This window comes from Hirsutella rhossiliensis (genome assembly GCF_020360975.1).
Source record: "Hirsutella rhossiliensis strain HR02 chromosome Unknown scaffold00002, whole genome shotgun sequence".
Taxonomy (NCBI): domain Eukaryota; kingdom Fungi; phylum Ascomycota; class Sordariomycetes; order Hypocreales; family Ophiocordycipitaceae; genus Hirsutella; species Hirsutella rhossiliensis.
The window spans coordinates 180,073-200,728 of NW_025408668.1; the positions used below are offsets into that span (position 1 = coordinate 180,073).

Consider the following 20,656-nt stretch of genomic DNA (forward strand, 5'->3'; position numbering starts at 1 on the left):
ATTACCCGCTCTAGGACGGATACGATAGAACCTTAGATAGCGCGATATAACTTATATAGGAGGCGATAAGGCTACGACTTAAACTCGCTACCCTAAGAGGGGAGTATATAAGATTCTTCTATAGCTAAAGGGATAGTACTATCGACCTAGCTTAGGCAATGCCGGAGACCGGAACACGGTATACCGGGCCCGACCTAGACCTAACCGGGTTAGACTATATCCCTTAAACTATTATACTATAGGTCGATACCTAGGCCTAGGCACCTAAACCGGCCCTAAGGTAGAAAGAAGCGGAAGTAAAGCTAGTCGAAGCCGAGACCACGTCCTAGCTAGGACTATACTAGCTAATACTCTAGACGCCTAAGGATATCGATAAGGACCTAGACTACGTCTTCGCTACTCTAGCGTAGATCGCGATAGCTATAGTTCCGCGCTAAGGGCGAGCATTACCTAAGGGCAACGTATAGTTTACCCCGGAGGTAGGGAGGGCGACGAGGGAGGCTAAGAGGGCGAGGAGGAAGTATAGGCGGAAAAGGAATAAGGCGAACTAGGAAGACCTATATAAGGCGTCTATAGCTTAAAAGCGGACCGTTTATAAGGCGAGGAGGGCCTACTAGCGCGAGTTCCTAGAGGAATTTAGCGCCGATAATACTAAGCTCTAGAATATAGAGAGGTAGGTAAGACTCCGTAGTAGGCTACTACCGGAACCGACCTATATCCTACCTATAATAACCGGTGTTATTCTTAAGGGATAAACCTATCGAGGGGTTTATATTAGCAGATATAATAGGGCGTAGTCTAAGCAATAATATATACGTTACGTTAGTAATAAGTCGGAGGTTATAGACCGTAGACTATAACTAGGTAATTAAGTAATCGGAATTAGAGATAAGATTATAATAGAGATCGTAATAATTATATTAAAAGCTATCGAGCTATCTATCTAAAGGAGTGTTCCGTTCCTTCCTTATATATCTCGAGAGCTTCCCTAGATCGCCGAGAGCACTAGGTGATCCCGTCGCCTAGGAGCGCTAGGGCGCTAGGGCGATCCTACGATCCTAGCCGTAGAGCGTTAGAGCGCTAGAGTAACCCGTCGCTCTAAACTTAATTAGCCCGTCGGTCTATCTAATATTCCTTGCTCCTTACGTTACGTGTCCTCGTAATATATGCTAGTCCCGCGGTTCGCTAGACCGTAGTCGTAATAGGATGCCTCCCCTCCTTTTAGTCTTGCCCTTAAGACCTGCTGCCTTAGCCGCCGTGTATAAATATACCCTTATCGCGTCGTGCGTAAGTATGCTGTTCCTTATTCCTTTATCCTTTCGGGATATGCTGCTAATAGTATGTCTAGTCGTGTTTAAAAATCCCGTTCTTATAATTCCGATAAATCGCGTTAACGATTAGAGCTAGCATCCTAGACCGAGATCTACGGTATTAAAATTATGCCTTGCTCCTATTGTTTTCGGTTAGGCCTAACTTATAAGGTCGGCGAGCGTTCTAATCGGTGTTCCGAATATGCCTCTATAGGCCGTTCTTATAATAGGTGCAATATAGCGTCCGCCCGTTCGTTTTATCCTTTCCTTCCCTATTATTCCTTTTCGCTAATATTCCTTCTTTTTCTAGTTCGTCGTATTATAAATTAATAGCAAAAGATTAATTCGGACGAACGGAAAGTAGAAGAAGCGTTAGAGGAAGCGATAGCTCGCCTAGCTTAGATTAGGAAATAGAAGCGTTTCCTAAAGGACCGAGGTAGTAAGTTGTTTTAGCGGGGTATATAAGCTATTAATAAAGAAGATAGTATAACGCGTTCTTCTCGAGACGAATTAGTTCGTTTATTAAATAAGGAAACTATTGCTATTAGCGAGGTTTAATCGTTTAGTGCCTTAGACGTATTAGACTAGGATGCTATTCTTAGTAACCTTATATTTCCGAGTAAGGGTTCGCTTAGTAGAACTATCGAAGTAGAGAACCGTAGTAGGTTAAGTGCTTAAGTGGTTCCTAGGTATTTTCCTCTAGTCCGTATCCCTTTTACTTAATAAGGTATTCTTATTGCTAACCTTGTTTTCTTATGTCTAGTATTTATTCTGCTTTATATTCTTAATTGTCGTCGACTTCGATTTTTTCCTATAGTTTAGCGTTTCGTAGCGCTAGTTCTAATAATATGATATAAAATATCGGGTATATCCGTATTATTATTAGTAGCGAAAGTTCGTAGTTAACTTTTAAAATAGTTTTCTTAACCTTAAACGGTCTAAGTTTCTTAAAATCTAATTTATTGCTTAGTCGTTTTATTTTAATGTTTCGTCGTACGAGGTAGACTATATCTCCCTCTCGAAAGATTAGTCCCTATAATCTTTTCCGATTATAGTAAGTAGACATTCGTTCTCTAACGAATTAAAGTTCTTATTATATTTCTTTATATAATTTTTATAGCTAATCTGCTTATAGTATCGCTCGTTCCGCTTATAGTCCTTATTAAGTGACCTTAAATGCTTCTAGGTTATATCTATAATTAGCATATGCTAGTAAGAGCTTAGTTATTTCCGTGACTAAGCTATTATAAGCTAGTTACGCTATTAGTAGCTATTTAACCTAATCGTTTTATTCGTAGCTAATATAGCATCGTAAATATTATTTAAGCGTTTAGTTAAGTCGTTCTATTTATCTATCTATTTATAGGTAATAAGCTATACTAAGCTTATGTTTCGTTCCTAATTATACTATAAGAGCTTGCTAAAATTTAGCTATAAACGTGCTTCCTTTATTAGAGACAATCTTATTCGGTAGTCCGTAATTACTAATAATTGTTTATAGGAATATATATACTAGCTCTTCCGTATTGCTTACTTCTTTATATAGTAAAAAGTACCTATACTTCGTTAGTCTATTAGTAATAATAAATATACTATCGTACTTAACGTTAGTTATAGGTTCTTTTAATAGTAGTAGCTTTATAATATAGTCGAAAGCTATCGAATCCTATAGTTTTTCTAGTATTAGTAGCGGTTGCAATTCTCTATATAGTTTATATCGTTTAGCCTTACTTCGTGCGTAAAGTTTATATTCTTTAATAACTTATCGTACTACTTCTTTAAGCTATAGGAAGTTATATTATCGTTTAATCCGTTTTATTATTCTTCGGATTCCTTAGTATCTATATATTAGATATTCGTATATATCTTATATAACTTTGTCTCGTAATTCTAGTAGTATCTAGATTTTGTTTTTATATATTAGAACTTCTAAATATTCTATATCGTATCCGTTTAGTACTTTATATTCTTTTATCTATTTTAGGATCTTCTAGTAAGTCGAGTCGTTAGGTTATACTTTAAATATTATATTTAGCTGTCGTTGCTAGTAGTTCCCGTTTTCGTTGATTTCTAGGAGCTGTCCTTCCGCTATAGGTGCTCCTATATCGTAGTTACTTCGTCGACTAAGGGCATTAGCTCGACCGTTTTCTATTCCTTTTCTATAGATTATTTCGTAGTCGAATTCTAATAAGTATTCGGCCTATCGGATCTATTATCCGTTTAACTATTGCGTTATTATAAAATATAAGATATTCTTATAGTTTATATAGACCTTAACTTTATATTTACTTCTAAGAAGGTAGTATCGAAATTCCTTAAAAGCTTAAATAATTACGAGGAATTCTTTATCGTAGATAGGGTAATTAAGTTCTACGCTATATAGCTTTTTCGAGTAAAATACAATTAGTCGTAGTCTTCCTTCCTTATCTTTTTATCCGATTTATACTCCTAGAGTAAAGTCTAATATATCGGTTTCGAGTTCGATTTATCGTTTTAGATCGAAGGTAGTTAAGACTAGTTCTTACGTAATCGTAGTCTTAATATATTTAAAAGCTTCGTTAGCTTTATCGTCCTATATAAATTCTTTTTCCTTCTTCGTTAAGTCATATAGTAGTACTATAATCTTTCTAAAATCTTTAATAAATCGTCGGTAGTAATTTATAAATCCTAGGAAACTTTATACGTCCTTAACGTTCTTTAGCGTTAGCTATTCTTTAACTAAGTTAATCTTATCTTATTATATCCGTATCTCTCTTAGTAAGATCGTATATCCGAGGAAGTCTACTTCCTATATATAGAACTTACTTTTCTTTAGTTTAACTAGTAACTTCGCATTCTAAAGTACGCGGAGTACCTTATAGACGTGTTCCTTATATTCTTCTAGGGTGTCCGAGAAGATTAGGATATTATCTAGGTATACTACTATAAAGATATCTAAGTATTCGCATAGGATATTGTTAATTATCTATTAGAAGGTAGCTAGTGCATTTATAAGTCTAAATAGCATTACTAGATATTTAAATAGTCCGAATTTCGTTCTAAAGGCTATTATCTATTCGCGTCCCTTTTTTATACGTATTAAGTTATAGGCGCCTTTAAGGTCGAGGGCTATAAACTATTTTTTGCTATATAGTCGATCTTATAGTTCCGATATAAGCAGTAATAGTATTCGGTCCTTTATTATAATATTATTTAGGCGTCTATAGTCGATAACTAGTCGTAGCTTGCCGTTTTTCTTTAAAATAAATATAACTAGATAGCTTACTTCGGATATTAATATTCGTATATATCCTTTTCGTAGATTCTCGTTAAGGTAGTCGCGTAGCGTTTATAGTTGCTTTTCGTTTAGGTTATAGATTTTATAAAACGTCGGCGTTATTCTATCCTTAAGATAAATTTCGTGGTCCTATTAGCTATATTTAGGTAACCCTATCTCGAGTTCTTCCTTAAAGAGTTTATTGTATTTTCGGTATTCCTAGGGGATATTCTTTATTCTATCTTATAGGCTTTATTCTTTCTTTTAAGAGCTGGTTTCTCTTAACTCGAGCTCTTTATTAATTTATCTAAGGTCTTTCCTTAGAGTAGTAATAACTCTTCGGATCTTTATATTATATCCTTTGTTCTATTTATATCGGATGCTAGGTTATATAGCCGTGTTAGTTAGTACGTAGGTCTTATTAGTCGATTTTATTATATCCGACGGTTCGGTTGCTGTTTTTATTTATATCGCTAAAGCCCGTAATAATTTACTTAAATGGTTATCCCTTTTATCCTATTTAGTAGCTAAATTATCGTAAAATTTTACTTTCTCCTAAATCTACTAGTCCTAGAAACTTACGTCTTCGTTCTAACATAGCTAGCTAGTTTTCTAGTTAATTAGTAGGTTGCTCTCCTATAGCTATAGAAGCCCTAATATAAGGTTATGTTCTCTAATATCTATAATATCGAAGTTAACTTATTCGTCGTAGCCCTAGATATTAATATCGAGGTGATTAATCTCTATATTAATAATTCCGTTATTATAGTTAAAGGCCTCTCCTTCGATATTCGTAAGTTTATATAGATCTATCTTATATCTCTATATAAGTCGGTAACGATTAACGACTCTAGGTAAAACGTAATTGCCTATCGCGCCGTAGTCTAAAAGTATACGTACGTAATATCCCGCGATTTAGATATCTAATACTATTTAGTCGCTATAGCTTGCCGTTGCTATATATAGGGTCCTTAGATCTTATTATATCGTGCTAGTCTATAGCCCTTTTATAGATAGCGTACCTCGTTTTTTACCTAGTCCTTATTCGTTTTATTTAGGTATTCTTCTTCGATTTATTATTAATATCGTTTCTTTACGTTTTTATTACGTAGTATTATATTAGAGCTTAAGAGACTGATTTCTTATAGCTAATCGAAGATTTCTTATTTCTCGACGCTATATCGTTTATATTATACTGCTTCGCAGTTAATTGCGTACTATACTTCGCAATTCTATTCGTTTTCGTACTAAAGGTTAAGTTTTCGTTCTATGTCTTTTTGTTTTTTACGTAGTGTTTCCGTGTTAATTCTTCCTTAGTCGAATACGGCTTATAGCCTTCGTACGTATTGCTAATAATCTTTTAGTATACCGTTATATCGTTTATACTATGCTTATACTTTTTCGTATTTATAAACTCTATAGTTCGGGTATATATATTTATTATAATCTTCTTCGTCGCATTTAACTCGTTACGTAAGTCTTTAGAAGATTAAGGGTTTAGATATCTTAGAGCGAGTAGCGTTATACTATTCTTCTATTTTAGCGTGTTTATAGATTTCGTATATCTCCGAAAGATATCTCGTTAATAAACCGTAATTATCGCGGTATTTAAGTAGCGTGCCGTAATCGGGTTCTAATAATATAACTTAGTCGTTCGGGTAGCGTTAATCGATTTTCTAGTAGTCTAGTTCTATACTTAAGTAGGGTTTCGAAAGTACTTATCCCTCGAACCTAACCGGGAAGGCGTCGTGTCGTGCCTTTATCTAGAAGTATATTATATAATCTAGGTAAACGTATAATATCTATAAAATATACTTATAGTGCTTATAAGTAAGTAGTATTTATAGATCGTCTCTAAATTCTCCTCGTAGTTACTATTCTCGTTATAGAGCTATAAAGGTATCGACTACGGCGATAGCTATAGCGTAGTCTCCTCTACGTAGTGCCGGTTAATATCGAATTAGTATAGCTTATTAGTTTTCCGTGAGAATTTAAGGTGTTTATTAGGTTCTAATTTTAAGCATTTCTTTAAATTCTTCGAAGTATAGAGCGTGTTCTCTAATCGTAGCATTCTCCCTTAGTAGCGAGGGTAGTAGTATAAGTTCGTTCTCGTCTTCCGTTTCTCTAGGTATTTCTTATTCTTTAGAGCTTATATCGTCGACACTTCGTTGTCCCTCTTTAGGTTATTATCTAAGTTTCGTAAGTATAAGGGCTACGTCTATATCTTCTTTATTATATTGTTTATAGACTGCCTATCGTTATTATCGATTTTTATTTCGTATGTCTTCCTAGAATCGTTTACCGTTCTTCTTAATCTAGTCTTAGGAGACTCCTTTAAGATAGGGGTGTTCCGGTTCTGCGAATTTAACTTATTTCTATATTTTAGGATCCCTTCGTTATATTATTATAAGGGTTTTCTTTAGTAGCTTTAGGAACTATCCGGTACCGTTTTTATCGCTTAAGTATACCGTATATTCGTCGTCGTAGTATATAGTCTAACTAAGGAGTTTATACTTTAGTTCTTATCTATTAGTAGCGTTTAGGTGTTTCTTACCTTCTAGGGCTAGTGCCTAGTAGGTTTTCTTCTCCTTACGAGGTTGTCTATATTCTTTAGAGTAATATCTAAGTTTCCCGTAGTTAAAATACTTTCCTTTGCTTTTCTATATTATATCTAGATCTATCTTACCTAGGTTAGTTATATAGGCGTAGGTAATAGGAGTTTCGCGCTTCTTTTTATAGTTAGCGCGTCGGTTAAAGTTATTCCTATAGGAAGGGTTCTAGTTTCCTCTTCCTTATTTCTTTTCTTAGCGTCGCGCGTACTATCTATCGTCGATTCGTACTACTATAGTAATATAGTCCGAGAGGTTATTAGGTCGATTTTCCTTATAAAGCTCGTCCTTAACTTCTTCTTTAAGCCCGTCGTAGAATCGTGATATAAGAGGTTCGTCGTCCTAATTAAGCTTTAAGGTAACTTATCGGAACTTAGTAGTATAATCCGATACTAAGATCCTTTATCGGAGTTCTCGAAGTTTCTATTTAGCTTCTCGTTCCTCGTCGGTTGTTCTAAATACCTTCGTAATAGCTTCCTTAAATCCTTAGAAACTAGCAAAGACTTCGTCTATCTCGTTATCTTATCGCGCTAGTTAGTTATCGAGAAAGTCCCTTATAATAGGTCTAAACTAAGCGAGTGCCGTTCTAGATAAACAATTTCCTATATAGAGTACCTTTTCGACTAGGTCTAAGAGTTTAGTAGGATAAAACTAGTAGTAGGCCTTAAGTTAGGTAAGAAAGTCTTAAAGCGTGCCGTAAGTACCGTCGAATAGTCCTAGCTGTTTTAGTTTAACTGCTTCTCCGAGGTCCCTAACTTATCCGTTGCCTCCTCCGTTCCTAAGTAACTATACCTTATATCGAAGGGCGATAATTTCGCGTATTATATCCTAAGGCGATATAGTAGCTCTAGAGTTAGTTAATCTAGTTTGCTATATAGGTATATTAATAGTTACGATATTACTTAGAGTAACGCGGTATTGCACTAAATAAGAGCTTTTAACGTATAACGACCGGTGTTATTCCTAAGGGATAAACCTATCGAGGGGTTTATATTAGTAGATATAATAGGGCGTGGTCTAAGCAATAATATATACGTTACGTTAGTAATAAGTCGGAGGTCGTAGACCGTAGACTATAACTAGGTAATTAAGTAATTAGAATTAGAGATAAGATCGTAATAGAGATCGTAATAATTATATTAAAAGCTATCGAGCTATCTATCTAAAGGAGTGTTCCGTTCCTTCCTTATATATCTCGAGAGCTTCCCTAGATCGCCGAGAGCACTAGGTGATCCCGTCGCCTAGGAGCGCTAGGGCGCTAGGGCGATCCTACGATCCTAGCCGTAGAGCGTTAGAGCGCTAGAGTAACCCGTTGCTCTAAACTTAATTGGCCCGTCGGTCCGTCTAATGTTCCTTGCTCCCTACGTTACGTGTCCTCGTGACATATGCTGGTCCCACGGTTCGCTAGACCGTAGTCGTAACACTACCGCTAGTTAAGGAAGGCGAGGACTAACTAACGGAAACCTTTAAAGGGAAGGCCTAGCTACTAGCCGCTAAGTTCTTCCTATCGGAGGCCGGCACGACCTAAGGGCTACCCCGGCTTACGGCCGAGGCGACCCTTATAGTTAACTAATAGATCCGGCTAGCCGATATCGTAGGGGCGCTAAGTAAGATAGTAAGTTAGAAAGCGGCGGGTCTAAATAGCGTCCCCTTAGGGTTTATTAAGAAGTGCGGCCTAGCCCTAGTCTAGCGACTAGCTACGATCTTTAACGCCTATACCTAACTCTTATATTTCCTAGGTTAGTTCCGTAGCGCGAATATAGTAGTTATTTAGAAGCTAGGTAAGAGGCCGGACGCCTACCGTACGGTAGGGGGTTAGAGACTAATCTCCCTCCTACCTATAGTAGGAAAAGTACTTAAGTAGATACTAGCCTAGAGGATCGCGGGAGTAGCGGAGGCGAACGGCATCCTACTAGACGGATAAATAGGGAATAGGAGGGAACGCTCTATAGAGGCGGCGATCCTACTAGTAACGGAACTAGTACGCGCGACGTAGGCCCGGAGGGGCATTATATTATTCCTATAGCTAGACATTAAGGGCGCATTTAACATAGTTAACTATAATAAGCTTATAAGGGAACTAGAGCTTAGGGGATACCCTAGGTAGCTTACGAGCCTAATACTAAGCTTCGTAAGCGATAGGAGATCGACCCTTTACTTCGATAAGAGGACCTTAGAGCTAACTTAAGTGCTAACGGGAGTCCCCTAGGGCTCCCCCCTATCCCCGATCCTATTTCTATACTATATAACCCCCTTATATAAAAGGCTTAGCACGATATATAGTATTTATACCGTTAGCTTCGCCGACGATATAAATATAGTTAGTATCGGACCTGATAAGGCTACTACGGTAGCACGCCTAGAGGAAGCTTAGAGGGTATACGCGGAATAGGCGACCGAGTTCGCGGTTACTTTCGAACTATTAAAGAGCGAATTACTATACTTTATACGAAGGAGATAAGCGATAACGACGCTAGTCCGCCTTAGGGCTAATATAGTAACCCCGGTCTAAGAGGCCCGCCTACTAAGGGTTTAGGTATACTAGAAACTACGCTAAAAGGCGCACCTAAAATAACTCCGAGCGAAGTTAAAGCGCTAGACTATAGCCCTAACCGGGCTTACGGCGTCTACGTAGGGCTATACCCTACTACGCGCTAGGGAAGTCTATAGTAAGGTAATCCGGTCCCTAATCTCCTACGCTATAGTTATATTCTATAAGATAACGCCCGCGGGGGGGAAACTACGCGGAATCGCGCGGGACCTTACCCGGGACTAGTTAGCTTGCCTTTAGGTAGTAATAGGTGCCTACCGCGCGACCTTAGTCTACTAAGTCGAAGCGGAGGCGTAGGTGCCCTTAATCGACCTCTACCTAAACTAAAGAATAACGGATACCCTCTAGAGGCTAAAAGACTTAGGGCTCTTAGGCTAAATCCGACGCGCGTCTAACGCGGTCGCGGGCATACTTAAAAGGAGGCGACGCTAGGGAGAGGGTAGACCCCCGGCGGCACTACCTCTAGGCAGACCCCCCCTCGCGGAGGAGATAAGGGGGGTCTAGAGCTAGATAGGAACGGACGACCTCCTAGATAAAGCTAAGTCGCTTAAAAGGCTAAACGAGGAATAGGCCGCCCGATAAAACGCTAGGGAAGACGTAATTTAATAATACTAGACTACCCTCTACCCTACCGACTTCCCGCCTCGGTTCGATAAGGCGATAACGCTAGACCGTTACGAGGGCCTCCCTAAGTATATTAGCACGGCAATTACCTAGATACGTATAGGAAAGATCGGGCTTAATAACTTCCTCTTCGACCGATAGGTCCCCGGCGTAGTTTCGCTAATATATACCTACGGATAAAGATAGGACACTATCTACTATACGATAATCGACTATCTACTAACGGTAGAGGTAAGGGAGTCCCTCTTAATACGGGCCCGGGACGTAGGTAATATAAGAGCGGGCCTTTAAGGGAAAAGGACTATAGCGCCGCTAGCGCAATAGTTCCTCCGCTTAGGCAGGCTCCGCTAGTTCGACCTAGCTTAGAGGCTATATATAGATATACCGGATAATAGAACCGGGGTCGCGTTAGGGATAGAGCGGCCCTAACTAGGACCACCCTAGCTAACTACCTCCCCTACTAGGGCGACCTAGAAAGGGAGAGGACTTACGATTATAGGACTATAGCTTCGACTAAACCGGACCTAGACTAGGCGTAAACCTCGCCGATTAAACTATAGACTAAATAGAACTAATATAACCTAACCGAACCGACCTTAATAGCTATAGAATAAGACCTACTACCGAAAGACTATAACCGAATAAGACCTAACCTAGAACCGAACTAAGACGGAGCTAATAACTAGCCCCCCCTAAACCACGACCCTAGCCTAGCTCGTCGGCAGCAACGTCCGCCTCGTTATCGCGGCGGGAACAACGAGACCCCCTTAAGGTAGCACGCGGAGTATAGGAGGGAGTAACCTAAGGCTTACGAGGAGTACGGGGACTACTACCGCTACGAGAACCCTAACGATAACCGAACGGACTTAACCCTAAACCCAAACTAGAGCTAGCTTAGACGGCTAGCTTACGAGATAGAGTAACGACTAGGGTCTATACTAAGGTAGGACCTATACCGGCGGCGGTATAGAGGCGTTCGCTACGGCCTATACTATAACTATAGATCTAATCGAGGTTAAGACTAGTAATAATCTCGGCTAGGACCGAACCGCGACGGCTATAAAGACGCTACTAGACGAAGTCGGGAGCGTTAGTAGGATCGGTAGGCGACGTAAAATAGGGACGCTTTAGGGCGGGCTCGGCGCTAGGAGAACTACCGGGCTATAGCTCGGCGTCGGAGGGAGACGCGGTTAGCTCCTAAGCCGGCTCCGCGACGGCCGTAGGCATAGATACCTTAACCTTAGCCTTAGATAGGGCCTTAGACGCGGCTGCCGCCTTGCCCTTACCTTTACCCTTCCCCTTATCGACGGGGATTAGGGCTAGAATAGGCCTAGTAAGACTAGTAAGATTAAAGCCGCTATCCTCTACGTCGGGGCTATTGCTAGCAATAGGATAGAAATAGTCGGCGAGATCGTTAACCGCTATAAGAGTCTTCTAGGCGACTAAGAGCGACTTAGGCCCGACCTAGGCTAAGGTCTTAATAGCGTCGCTAAACTTACCTAAGTACTTCTTTAGGGACTCGTATATATAGCGGGTATTATCTACGAAATAGGTAAAAGCCGACGCGAGCGTTTCTATATTCTTAGCGACCGTAGCTAGACCGGGGGCAGACTCGCCCGACGCGCCCTTACCCTTAGCGGTAGGGGCCTTCTAACTAGCGCGAATACGAGTTTCTAGAGTAGCACGATAAAGGCGCTCCTATACCGAACCCTTAATAAGGGAAGGGCTATTAACCTCGGACTATGCCTAGTAAAGGGCACTAGCGGCCTCCTCGCCGTCGGAGGTAATCTAGAACTCGGATTAGCACCGAACTCGGATAGCACTATAGCGGGAAGGGGTTACTTACTCGGTAATAAGACTAGTTAGAGTCGGCGTAAGCGATATACGCTTTAGCCTTTATAGCTATTAAAGTTAGTAAAAATACTAAAGGTAGGACCGACCTAGGATAAAGCCGGGATTAATATATATAAGACTAGTTCTAATAGCCGGCGAAGGACTTATAGGTAAGCTTACTAGTAAGACGCCCGATATATATAAAATATAAGATAGAGCGCTCCGATCCCGCTACTATAGCGACTTTCTTACGAGGAGGGGGTTTTAGAGGAGGCGAGCTACTACTACCTAAGTCGGCTTCCTAGTTAGACATTAAGACGCGACGACGAGCGAACTAGATACGGTATTAAGGAGACCCGGAGTTATAGAAACGAGGCGGGCGAGGTAGTAGTTAGGCCTACGAAAGAGATAGATAATAAAGGGATAGGAGGAGGCACGTATAGAACCGGGGGGGGAGGGCAGGTATATATAGGCGCGAGCCGGGCGCGTAATTAGTAACTACGAGATAGAGGGTAAATATAGCCGCCGCGCCTTAATCGGAAGTCGCGTGGCCGGACGGGAACCGATTTACGATTAGCGGAGCCGGCCGACCGAATTTCGATTAGCCGGCCCTACCTAGGAGCGACCTATACTAGCGCCCGGCCCGGCAACCGGACATTACCTGCCCTACTAACCAACGGACTAATAAGCCGACGTAACCGCGGCTACGCGGCTATAACGCGGGAGCTAGGGTAAATAGAGGCGCCCGCGAGTTCGGCCCCCGGAGAGAGACTACTGCCTATAACCCTAGGCCCGGGCTAGCGAGCCCGGGCCGCGGCCGCTCGGGATAGTAGCGGCCACGGCCCGAGAGGGCCCGCGCCGAGACGCGATTACGCGGGAGGAGCCCGCGGTAGCCGGCGTAAATTTCCTATATACTACTACTACGACCTCGTTCGAGGCGGACCCGCACTAAAAGAGGGGAGGGTTTTCCCCTAGGCACTTTAGTTTTTCCCTCTTATTTAATATTAAAGTTCTAGATACCTCTAGCTAGGTCCCTAGCGTAATCTTAATAATAATAATATATTATATCCGTTTAATACTTTATATTCTTTTATCTATTTTAAGATCTTTTAATATATTAAGTTATTAAGTTATACTTTAAATATTATATTTAGCTATTATTACTAGTTATTCTTATTTTCTTTAATTTCTAAGAGCTATCCTTTTACTATAAGTGCTCTTATATCGTAGTTACTTTATCGACTAAGGGTATTAGCTTAACTATTTTCTATTCTTTTTCTATAGATTATTTTATAGTTAAATTCTAATAAATATTCGGCCTATTAAATCTATTATCTATTAAACTATTATATAGTTATAAAGTATAAGATATTTTTATAATCTATATAAACCTTAACTTTATACTTACTTTTAAGAAGGTAGTATTAAAATTCCTTAAAAGCTTAAATAATTATAAGGAATTCTTTATTATAGATAAGGTAATTAAGTTCTATACTATTTAGTTTTTTCGAGTAGAATATAATTAGTCGTAGTCTTCCTTTATTATCCTTTTATCCGATTTATACTCTTAGAGTAAAGTCTAATATATTAGTTTTAAGTTCGATTTATTATTTTAGATTAAAGGTAGTTAAGACTAGTTCTTATATAATTATAGTCTTAATATATTTAAAAGCTTTATTAGCTTTATCGTCTTATATAAATTCTTTTTCCTTCTTTATTAAGTTATATAGTAGTACTATAATCTTTCTAAAATCTTTAATAAATTATTAGTAGTAATTTATAAATCCTAGGAAACTTTATATATCTTTAACGTTCTTTAGTATTAGCTATTCTTTAACTAAGTTAATTTTATCTTATTATATTTATATCTCTCTTAGTAAGATCGTATATTTAAGGAAGTCTACTTCCTAAGTCCCTGCACATAGAAATGGGCACCCCCCTGTTTTGGGCACCCAAGATGGGTGCCCAACCTAAACGGCTGCGTCAACTTCAACAGCAAATTTCACCGCGGAAACGCATCCAATCTGCTAAAAAATTGACGCATGTGTCTTCAAGCCACTACTGATGAAATATACAGAGTCTGACATTCACAGCGCCCTTGAGGCAATCGCCAATGGCGGATCCGCCAAGAAGGCTGCTCGCGATTGGGGCGTCCTGAGGGCAACTTTACAATCGCATGCATGGTCACGAATGCAGAAAGGATGCATTTTCTGCTCTTCAGAGGCTTTCTCAGACACAGAAAAGCAACTTACCGAATGGATTCTCATTCAGGACGCCTTGGGCCTTCCTCCCACTCACTCGCAGATCAGGCAGTTCGCGCAGCATGCTCGCCGTCAAAGGAGACCACACACCGCTCGGAAAACACTGGATGCAAGCATTTTTAAGACGAAATCCTGCAGTTCGGACCCAGAAGTGCCATCACAGAGACTCTGCGTGTCAACGGCGCTTCTACCGAGGTAATTCGGCCTTGGTTCAACAATTTCTTCCTTCCGAGATTCTGGCTATTAAGCCGGAGAACAGGTACAACATGGATGAAGCAGGCATCATGGAAGGACTTGGGGAGAATGGCCTGGTCGTTGGCAGTGCTGAAAAACGATCTGTACAAAAGAAGACGCCTGGTTCTCGGTCTGGACGTCGTTCATCGAGTGCGTGTCCGCTGCCGGCACCTTCCTCCCTCCACCCGTCATTTTCAAGGGCAAATCGGTCCAGCAACAGTGGTTCCCAGAAGATCTCAGTACTTTTAGTGACTGGCAATTCACTGCGACAAAGAACGGCTGGACTTCGGACCAAACTGCGGTGGAGTGGCTCGAAAAGGTGTTCATTCCAAGAACCCAGCCACCCGACCCTTCGGAGCGAAGACTGCTAGTATTGGACGGCCACGGAAGTCACGAGACGGTTGACTTCATGTATCTATGCTACCAGCATCAGATTCACCTTCTTTTCTTACCTCCCCATACCTCTCATGTGCTGCAACCGCTCGATTTGTCTGTCTTCTCCGCTCTTAAGCACTACTACCGCAAACAGGTCGGATTTCTCAGCCTCCTGACCGATTCAAGCCCAGTCGGCAAGCAAAACTTTCTTTCCTGCTACCAGAAAGCACGCGAGCAAGCGCTCACTGTGTCAAACATCAAGGGTGGCTGAAAGCGACGGGTTTGTGGCCGGTGTCGATGGCGAAGCCACTTTTGAGCCCTCTTCTGCTGGAGAACAGCAACAGACGCAAAAGAACGCGAAAAATGTGGCCAATGCATTCAATAGCCACTTACCCACCAGTGACTGGCAATCAGACACATCCCAGATTGCGTGGTCGACCCCGAGGCGCTCGCAAGATCTGAAGGTTCAGGTAGTTCAATTCAACCAGCTAGACGACGACGTGCCCACGAAGAGATTGCTGTTCAGGAAGATCACAAAGGGTTTGACGAGAAGGATGGCCTTTTAGCAAAAGCTCAATTGCAGATTCAGGCACTGGAAACACAATTGGCGGCCGTCAAGCCGAAAAAGGAAGAGGGTGGTCACGAGCCCGAATTCGAGGTTCGCCAATATTGAGGCAATACGACGGGCGCAGGAGGAGGTGAACGCAGCTGAGAATGAAGAATCTGATGAAACCGAAGCTGAGGTTTCAGAAATAGGTGACGATTGTATCGTAGTGCACGGTGGTGGGCAGTGAGAAGGGATTGAATTAATGGTGTTGAAAATGGTCGTGATTTTTTTGGGGTGCCCAAAACAGGGGGGTGCCCATTTCTATGTGCAGGGACTTATATATAGAACTTACTTTTCTTTAGTTTAACTAGTAACTTTATATTTTAAAGTACGCGGAGTACTTAATAAATATATTCCTTATATTCTTCTAAGGTATTTAAAAAGATTAAGATATTATCTAGGTATACTACTATAAAGATATCTAAGTATTCGTATTAGATATTATTAATTATCTATTAAAAGGTAGCTAGTATATTTATAAGTCTAAATAGTATTACTAGATATTTAAATAATCTAAATTTCGTTTTAAAAGCTATTATCTACTTATATCCCTTTTTTATACGTATTAAGTTATAAGCGCCTTTAAGGTTAAGGGCTATAAACTATTTTTTACTATATAGTTAATCTTATAGTTTTAATATAAGCGGTAATAGTATTTAGTCCTTTATTATAATATCGTTTAAGCGTCTATAGTTAATAACTAGTTATAGCTTACTATTTCTCTTTAAAATAAATATAACTAAGTAGCTTACTTTAGATATTAACGTTTATATATATCCCTTTTATAGATTCTTATTAAGGGAGTTATATAGCGTTTATACTTATTTTTTATTTAAGTTATAAATCTTATAGAACGTTAGCGTTATTTTATCCCTAAGATAAATTTTATAGTCCTATTAGCTATATTTCAGTAACCCTATCTTAAGTTCTTCCTTAAAGAGTTTATTATATTTCTAGTATTCTTAAGGGATATTCTTTATTTTATTTTATAGGCTTTAATTTTTCTCTTAAGAGCTAGTTCCTTTTAACTTAAGCTCTTTATTAATTTATTTAAGGTCTTTCCTTAAAGTAGTAATAACTCTTTAGATCTTTATATTATATCCTTTATTTTATTTATATTAAATACTAGGTTATATAGCTATATTAGTTAGTACGTAGGTCTTATTAATCGATTTTATATCTATTAGTTTAGTTATAATTTTCGTTTATATTACTAAAGCCTATAATAATTTACTTAAACGGTTATCCTTTTTATCTTATTTAGTAGCTAAATTATTATAAAATTTTACTTTTTTCCTAAATCTATTAGTCTTAGAAACTTATATCTTTATTTTAATATAGCTAGCTAGTTTTCTAGTTAATTAATAGGTTACTCTCCTATAGCTATAAAAGCCTTAATATAAGGTTATATTCTTTAATATTTATAATATTAAAGTTAACTTATTTATTATAGCCTTAAATATTAATATTAAGGTAACTAATCTCTATATTAATAATTCTATTATTATAGTTAAAGGCCTCTCCTTTAATATTAGTAAGTTTATATAGATCCTTCTTATATTTCTATATAAGTTAGTAACGATTAACGACTTTAAGTAAAATATAATTACCTATTATATTATAATCTAAAAGTATATACGCGTAATATCCCGCGGTTTAAATATCTAATACTATTTAGTTACTATAGCTTACTATTACTATATATAGGGTCCTTAGATCTTATTATATCGTGCTAGTCTATAGCCCTTTTATAGATAGTATACCTTATTTTTTACTTAGTCTTTATTCGTTTTATTTAGGTATTCTTCTTTAATTTAGTATTAATATTATTTCTTTATATTTTTATCGCGTAGTATTATATTAGGGCTTAAGAGACTAATTTCTTATAGCTAATTAAAGATTTCTTATTTCTTAACGCTATATTATTTATATTATATTACTTTATAGTTAATTATATACTATACTTTATAATTCTATTTATTTTTATACTAAAGGTTAAGTTTTTATTTAGCGTCTTTTTATTTTTTTATTTTAGTATTTTTATATTAATATTTCCTTAGTTAAATATAGCTTATAGCTTTTATATATATTAGTAATAATCTTTTAGTATACTATTATATTATTTATACTATACTTATACTTTTTTATATTTATAAACTCTATAGTTTAAGTATATATATTTATTATAATCTTCTTTATTATATTTAACTTATTATATAAGCCTTTAAAAGATTAATAGTTTAAATAACCCTCGTAGTATAGTAGTTATATACCTAGGAAGCCTACTAGCTATAACGCTAGAGTCGGTTCGAATCCGGCCGGGGGCACGATTAATTTTTAGTCGGACTAGTAGACTACGCTAACCTACTTATTAATTAGCTAATCAGCGCTTCTAGAAGCGCTTATAAATACACTAGCAGTCTAGCCCCGCTATAAGTGGGCCGGCCCGGACCTCGCCTACCCGGACCTAGCGACGAATTCGTTAGGACCTCCCCCTGACCCCGGTCCGGGCCCCCCGACCGGGAAAACAAAAACCCGGGGCCGATACTAGTAACTCGATAAGTACGGCGCGAAGCCGGTGCGACAACCCGACTACCGGCCCGGCTAAAGGCCGGCATTAATAAAAATAGCCCGCTAAGCCTTACGGCGGAAAAATAAGGCAGAGCCCGGGAAGATATCGCTATAGGATAAGGTCGGAGATAATTATATAATTAACTATTAACCGTTAACTAAAAAAAAGCTCGTACTACCGATTAATGCTATATACCCCGCGTACGTAAAGGAGTTACTTTCTAAGGTTACTTTATAGCGGGGCTAATGCGATTCCGACTAACTATAACGATACCTAAGATAGCCGGCGTAAGATTCCTATATATTATAACCGCGACCCGGTATAAGGGCGGACTAGCTACGAAAGAAGGGAGGGTTTTCCTTTAAGCACTTTAGTTTTTCCCTCCTATTTAACGTCGAAGTTCTAAATACCTCTAAATAGGTTACTAGTATAATCTTAATAATAATAATAATAATAATAATAATAGTTTAAATACCTTAAAGTAAGTAGCGTTATACTATTCCTTTATTTTAGCGTATTTATAGATTTTATATATCTCTAAAAGATATCTTATTAATAAACTATAATTATTATAGTATTTAAGTAGTATACTATAATTAGGTTCTAATAATATAACTTAGTCGTTTAAGTAGCGTTAATCGATTTTCTACTTATTTAGTTCTATACTTAGGTAGGGTTTCGAAAGTACTTATCCTTTAAACCTAACTAAGAAGGTATTATATTATACTTTTATCTAAAAGTATATTATATAATCTAGGTAAACGTATAATATTTATAAAATATACTTATAGTACTTATAAGTAAGTAGTATTTATAGATTATTTCTAAATTCTCCTTATAGTTACTATTCTTATTATAGAGCTATAAAGGTATCGACTATAGTAATAGCTATAATATAGTCTCCTTTATATAGTACTAGTTAATATCGAATTAATATAGCTTATTAGTTTTCTATAAGAATTTAAAGCGTTTATTAGGTTTTAATTTTAAGTATTTCTTTAAATTCTTTAAAGTATAGAGCGTATTCTTTAATTATAGTATTCTCCCTTAGTAGCGAGGGTAGTAGTATAAGTTCGTTCTTATCTTCTATTTCTCTAGGTATTTCTTATTCTTTAAAGCTTATATCGTTAATACTTTATTATTCCTTTATAGGTTATTATCCGAGTTTTATAAGTATAAGGGCTATATCTATATCTTCTTTATTATATTATTTATAGACTACCTATCGTTATTATCGATTTTTATTTTATATATCTTCCTAGAATTATTTACTATTCTTCTTAATCTAGTCTTAAGAGACTCCTTTAGGATATAAGTATTTTAGTTCTATAAATTTAACTTATTTTTATATTTTAAGATCTCTTTATTATATTATTATAAGGGATTTCTTTAATAGCTTTAAGAACTATCTAGTACCGTTCTTATCGCTTAGGTATACTATATATTCGTCGTTATAATATATAGTCTTACTAAGGAGTTTATACTTTAGTTCTTATTTATTAGTAGTGTTTAGGTATTTCTTACCTTTTAGGGCTAGTACTTAGTAGGTTTTCTTCTCCTTATAAGGTTATTTATATTCTTTAAAGTAATATCTAAGTTTTCTATAGTTAAAATACTTTCCTTTACTTTTCTATATTATATTTAGATTTATCTTACCTAAGTTAGTTATATAGGTATAGGTAATAGGAGTTTCGCGCTTCTTTTTATAATTAGTATATTAGTTAAAGTTATTCCTATAAGAAGGGTTTTAGTTTCCTCTTTTTTATTTCTTTTCTTAGCGTTATATATATTATTTATTATCGATTTATACTACTATAACGATATAGTTTAAGAGGCCGTTAGGTCGATCTTCCTTATAAAGTTCGTCCTTAACTTCTTCCCTAAGTCTATTATAAAATCGAGATATAAGGGGTTCGTTATCCTATTTAAGTTTTAAGGTAACTTAATAGAATTTACTAGTATAGTTTAATACTAAGGTCCTTTATCGGAGTTCTTAAAGTTTCTATTCGGCTTTTTATTCTTTATTAGTTATTTTAAAGACCTTAGTAATAGCTTCTTTAAATCTTTAGAAACTAGTAAAGACTTTATCTATTTCGCTATTTTATTATACTAGTTAGTTATTAAGATAGTCCCTTATAATAGGTTTAAACTAAGCGAGTACTATTTTAGATAAATAATTTCCTATATAAAGTACCTTTTTAACTAGGTTTAAAAGTTTCGTTAAGTAAAACTAGTAGTAAGCCTTAAGTTAAGTAAGAAAGTCTTAAAGAGTACTATAAGTACCGTCGAATAGTCTTAGCTACTTTAGTTTAACTACTTCTCTAAGTCCCCTAACTTATCTATTACCTCCTTTATTCCTAAGTAACTATACCTCTTATTAAAGGGTAATAATCTCGCGTATTATATCCTAAGGTAATATAGTAG

The 20,656-nt window shown here is 37.4% G+C and overlaps 1 protein-coding gene across 1 annotated transcript; it reads left to right on the forward strand.

Annotated features, from left to right (window-relative positions):
• Positions 1-14,110: 14,110 nt before the first annotated feature.
• Positions 14,111-15,324, forward strand: HRG_01580 (DDE superfamily endonuclease domain-containing protein; the record flags this gene model as incomplete). Its single annotated transcript, XM_044860051.1, has 4 exons — positions 14,111-14,124; positions 14,277-14,639; positions 14,704-14,782; positions 14,830-15,324. 4 exons carry the CDS (start codon positions 14,111-14,113, stop codon positions 15,322-15,324), a joined length of 951 nt encoding a protein of 316 aa, XP_044723684.1.
• Between the last annotated feature and the right edge of the window lie 5,332 nt (positions 15,325-20,656).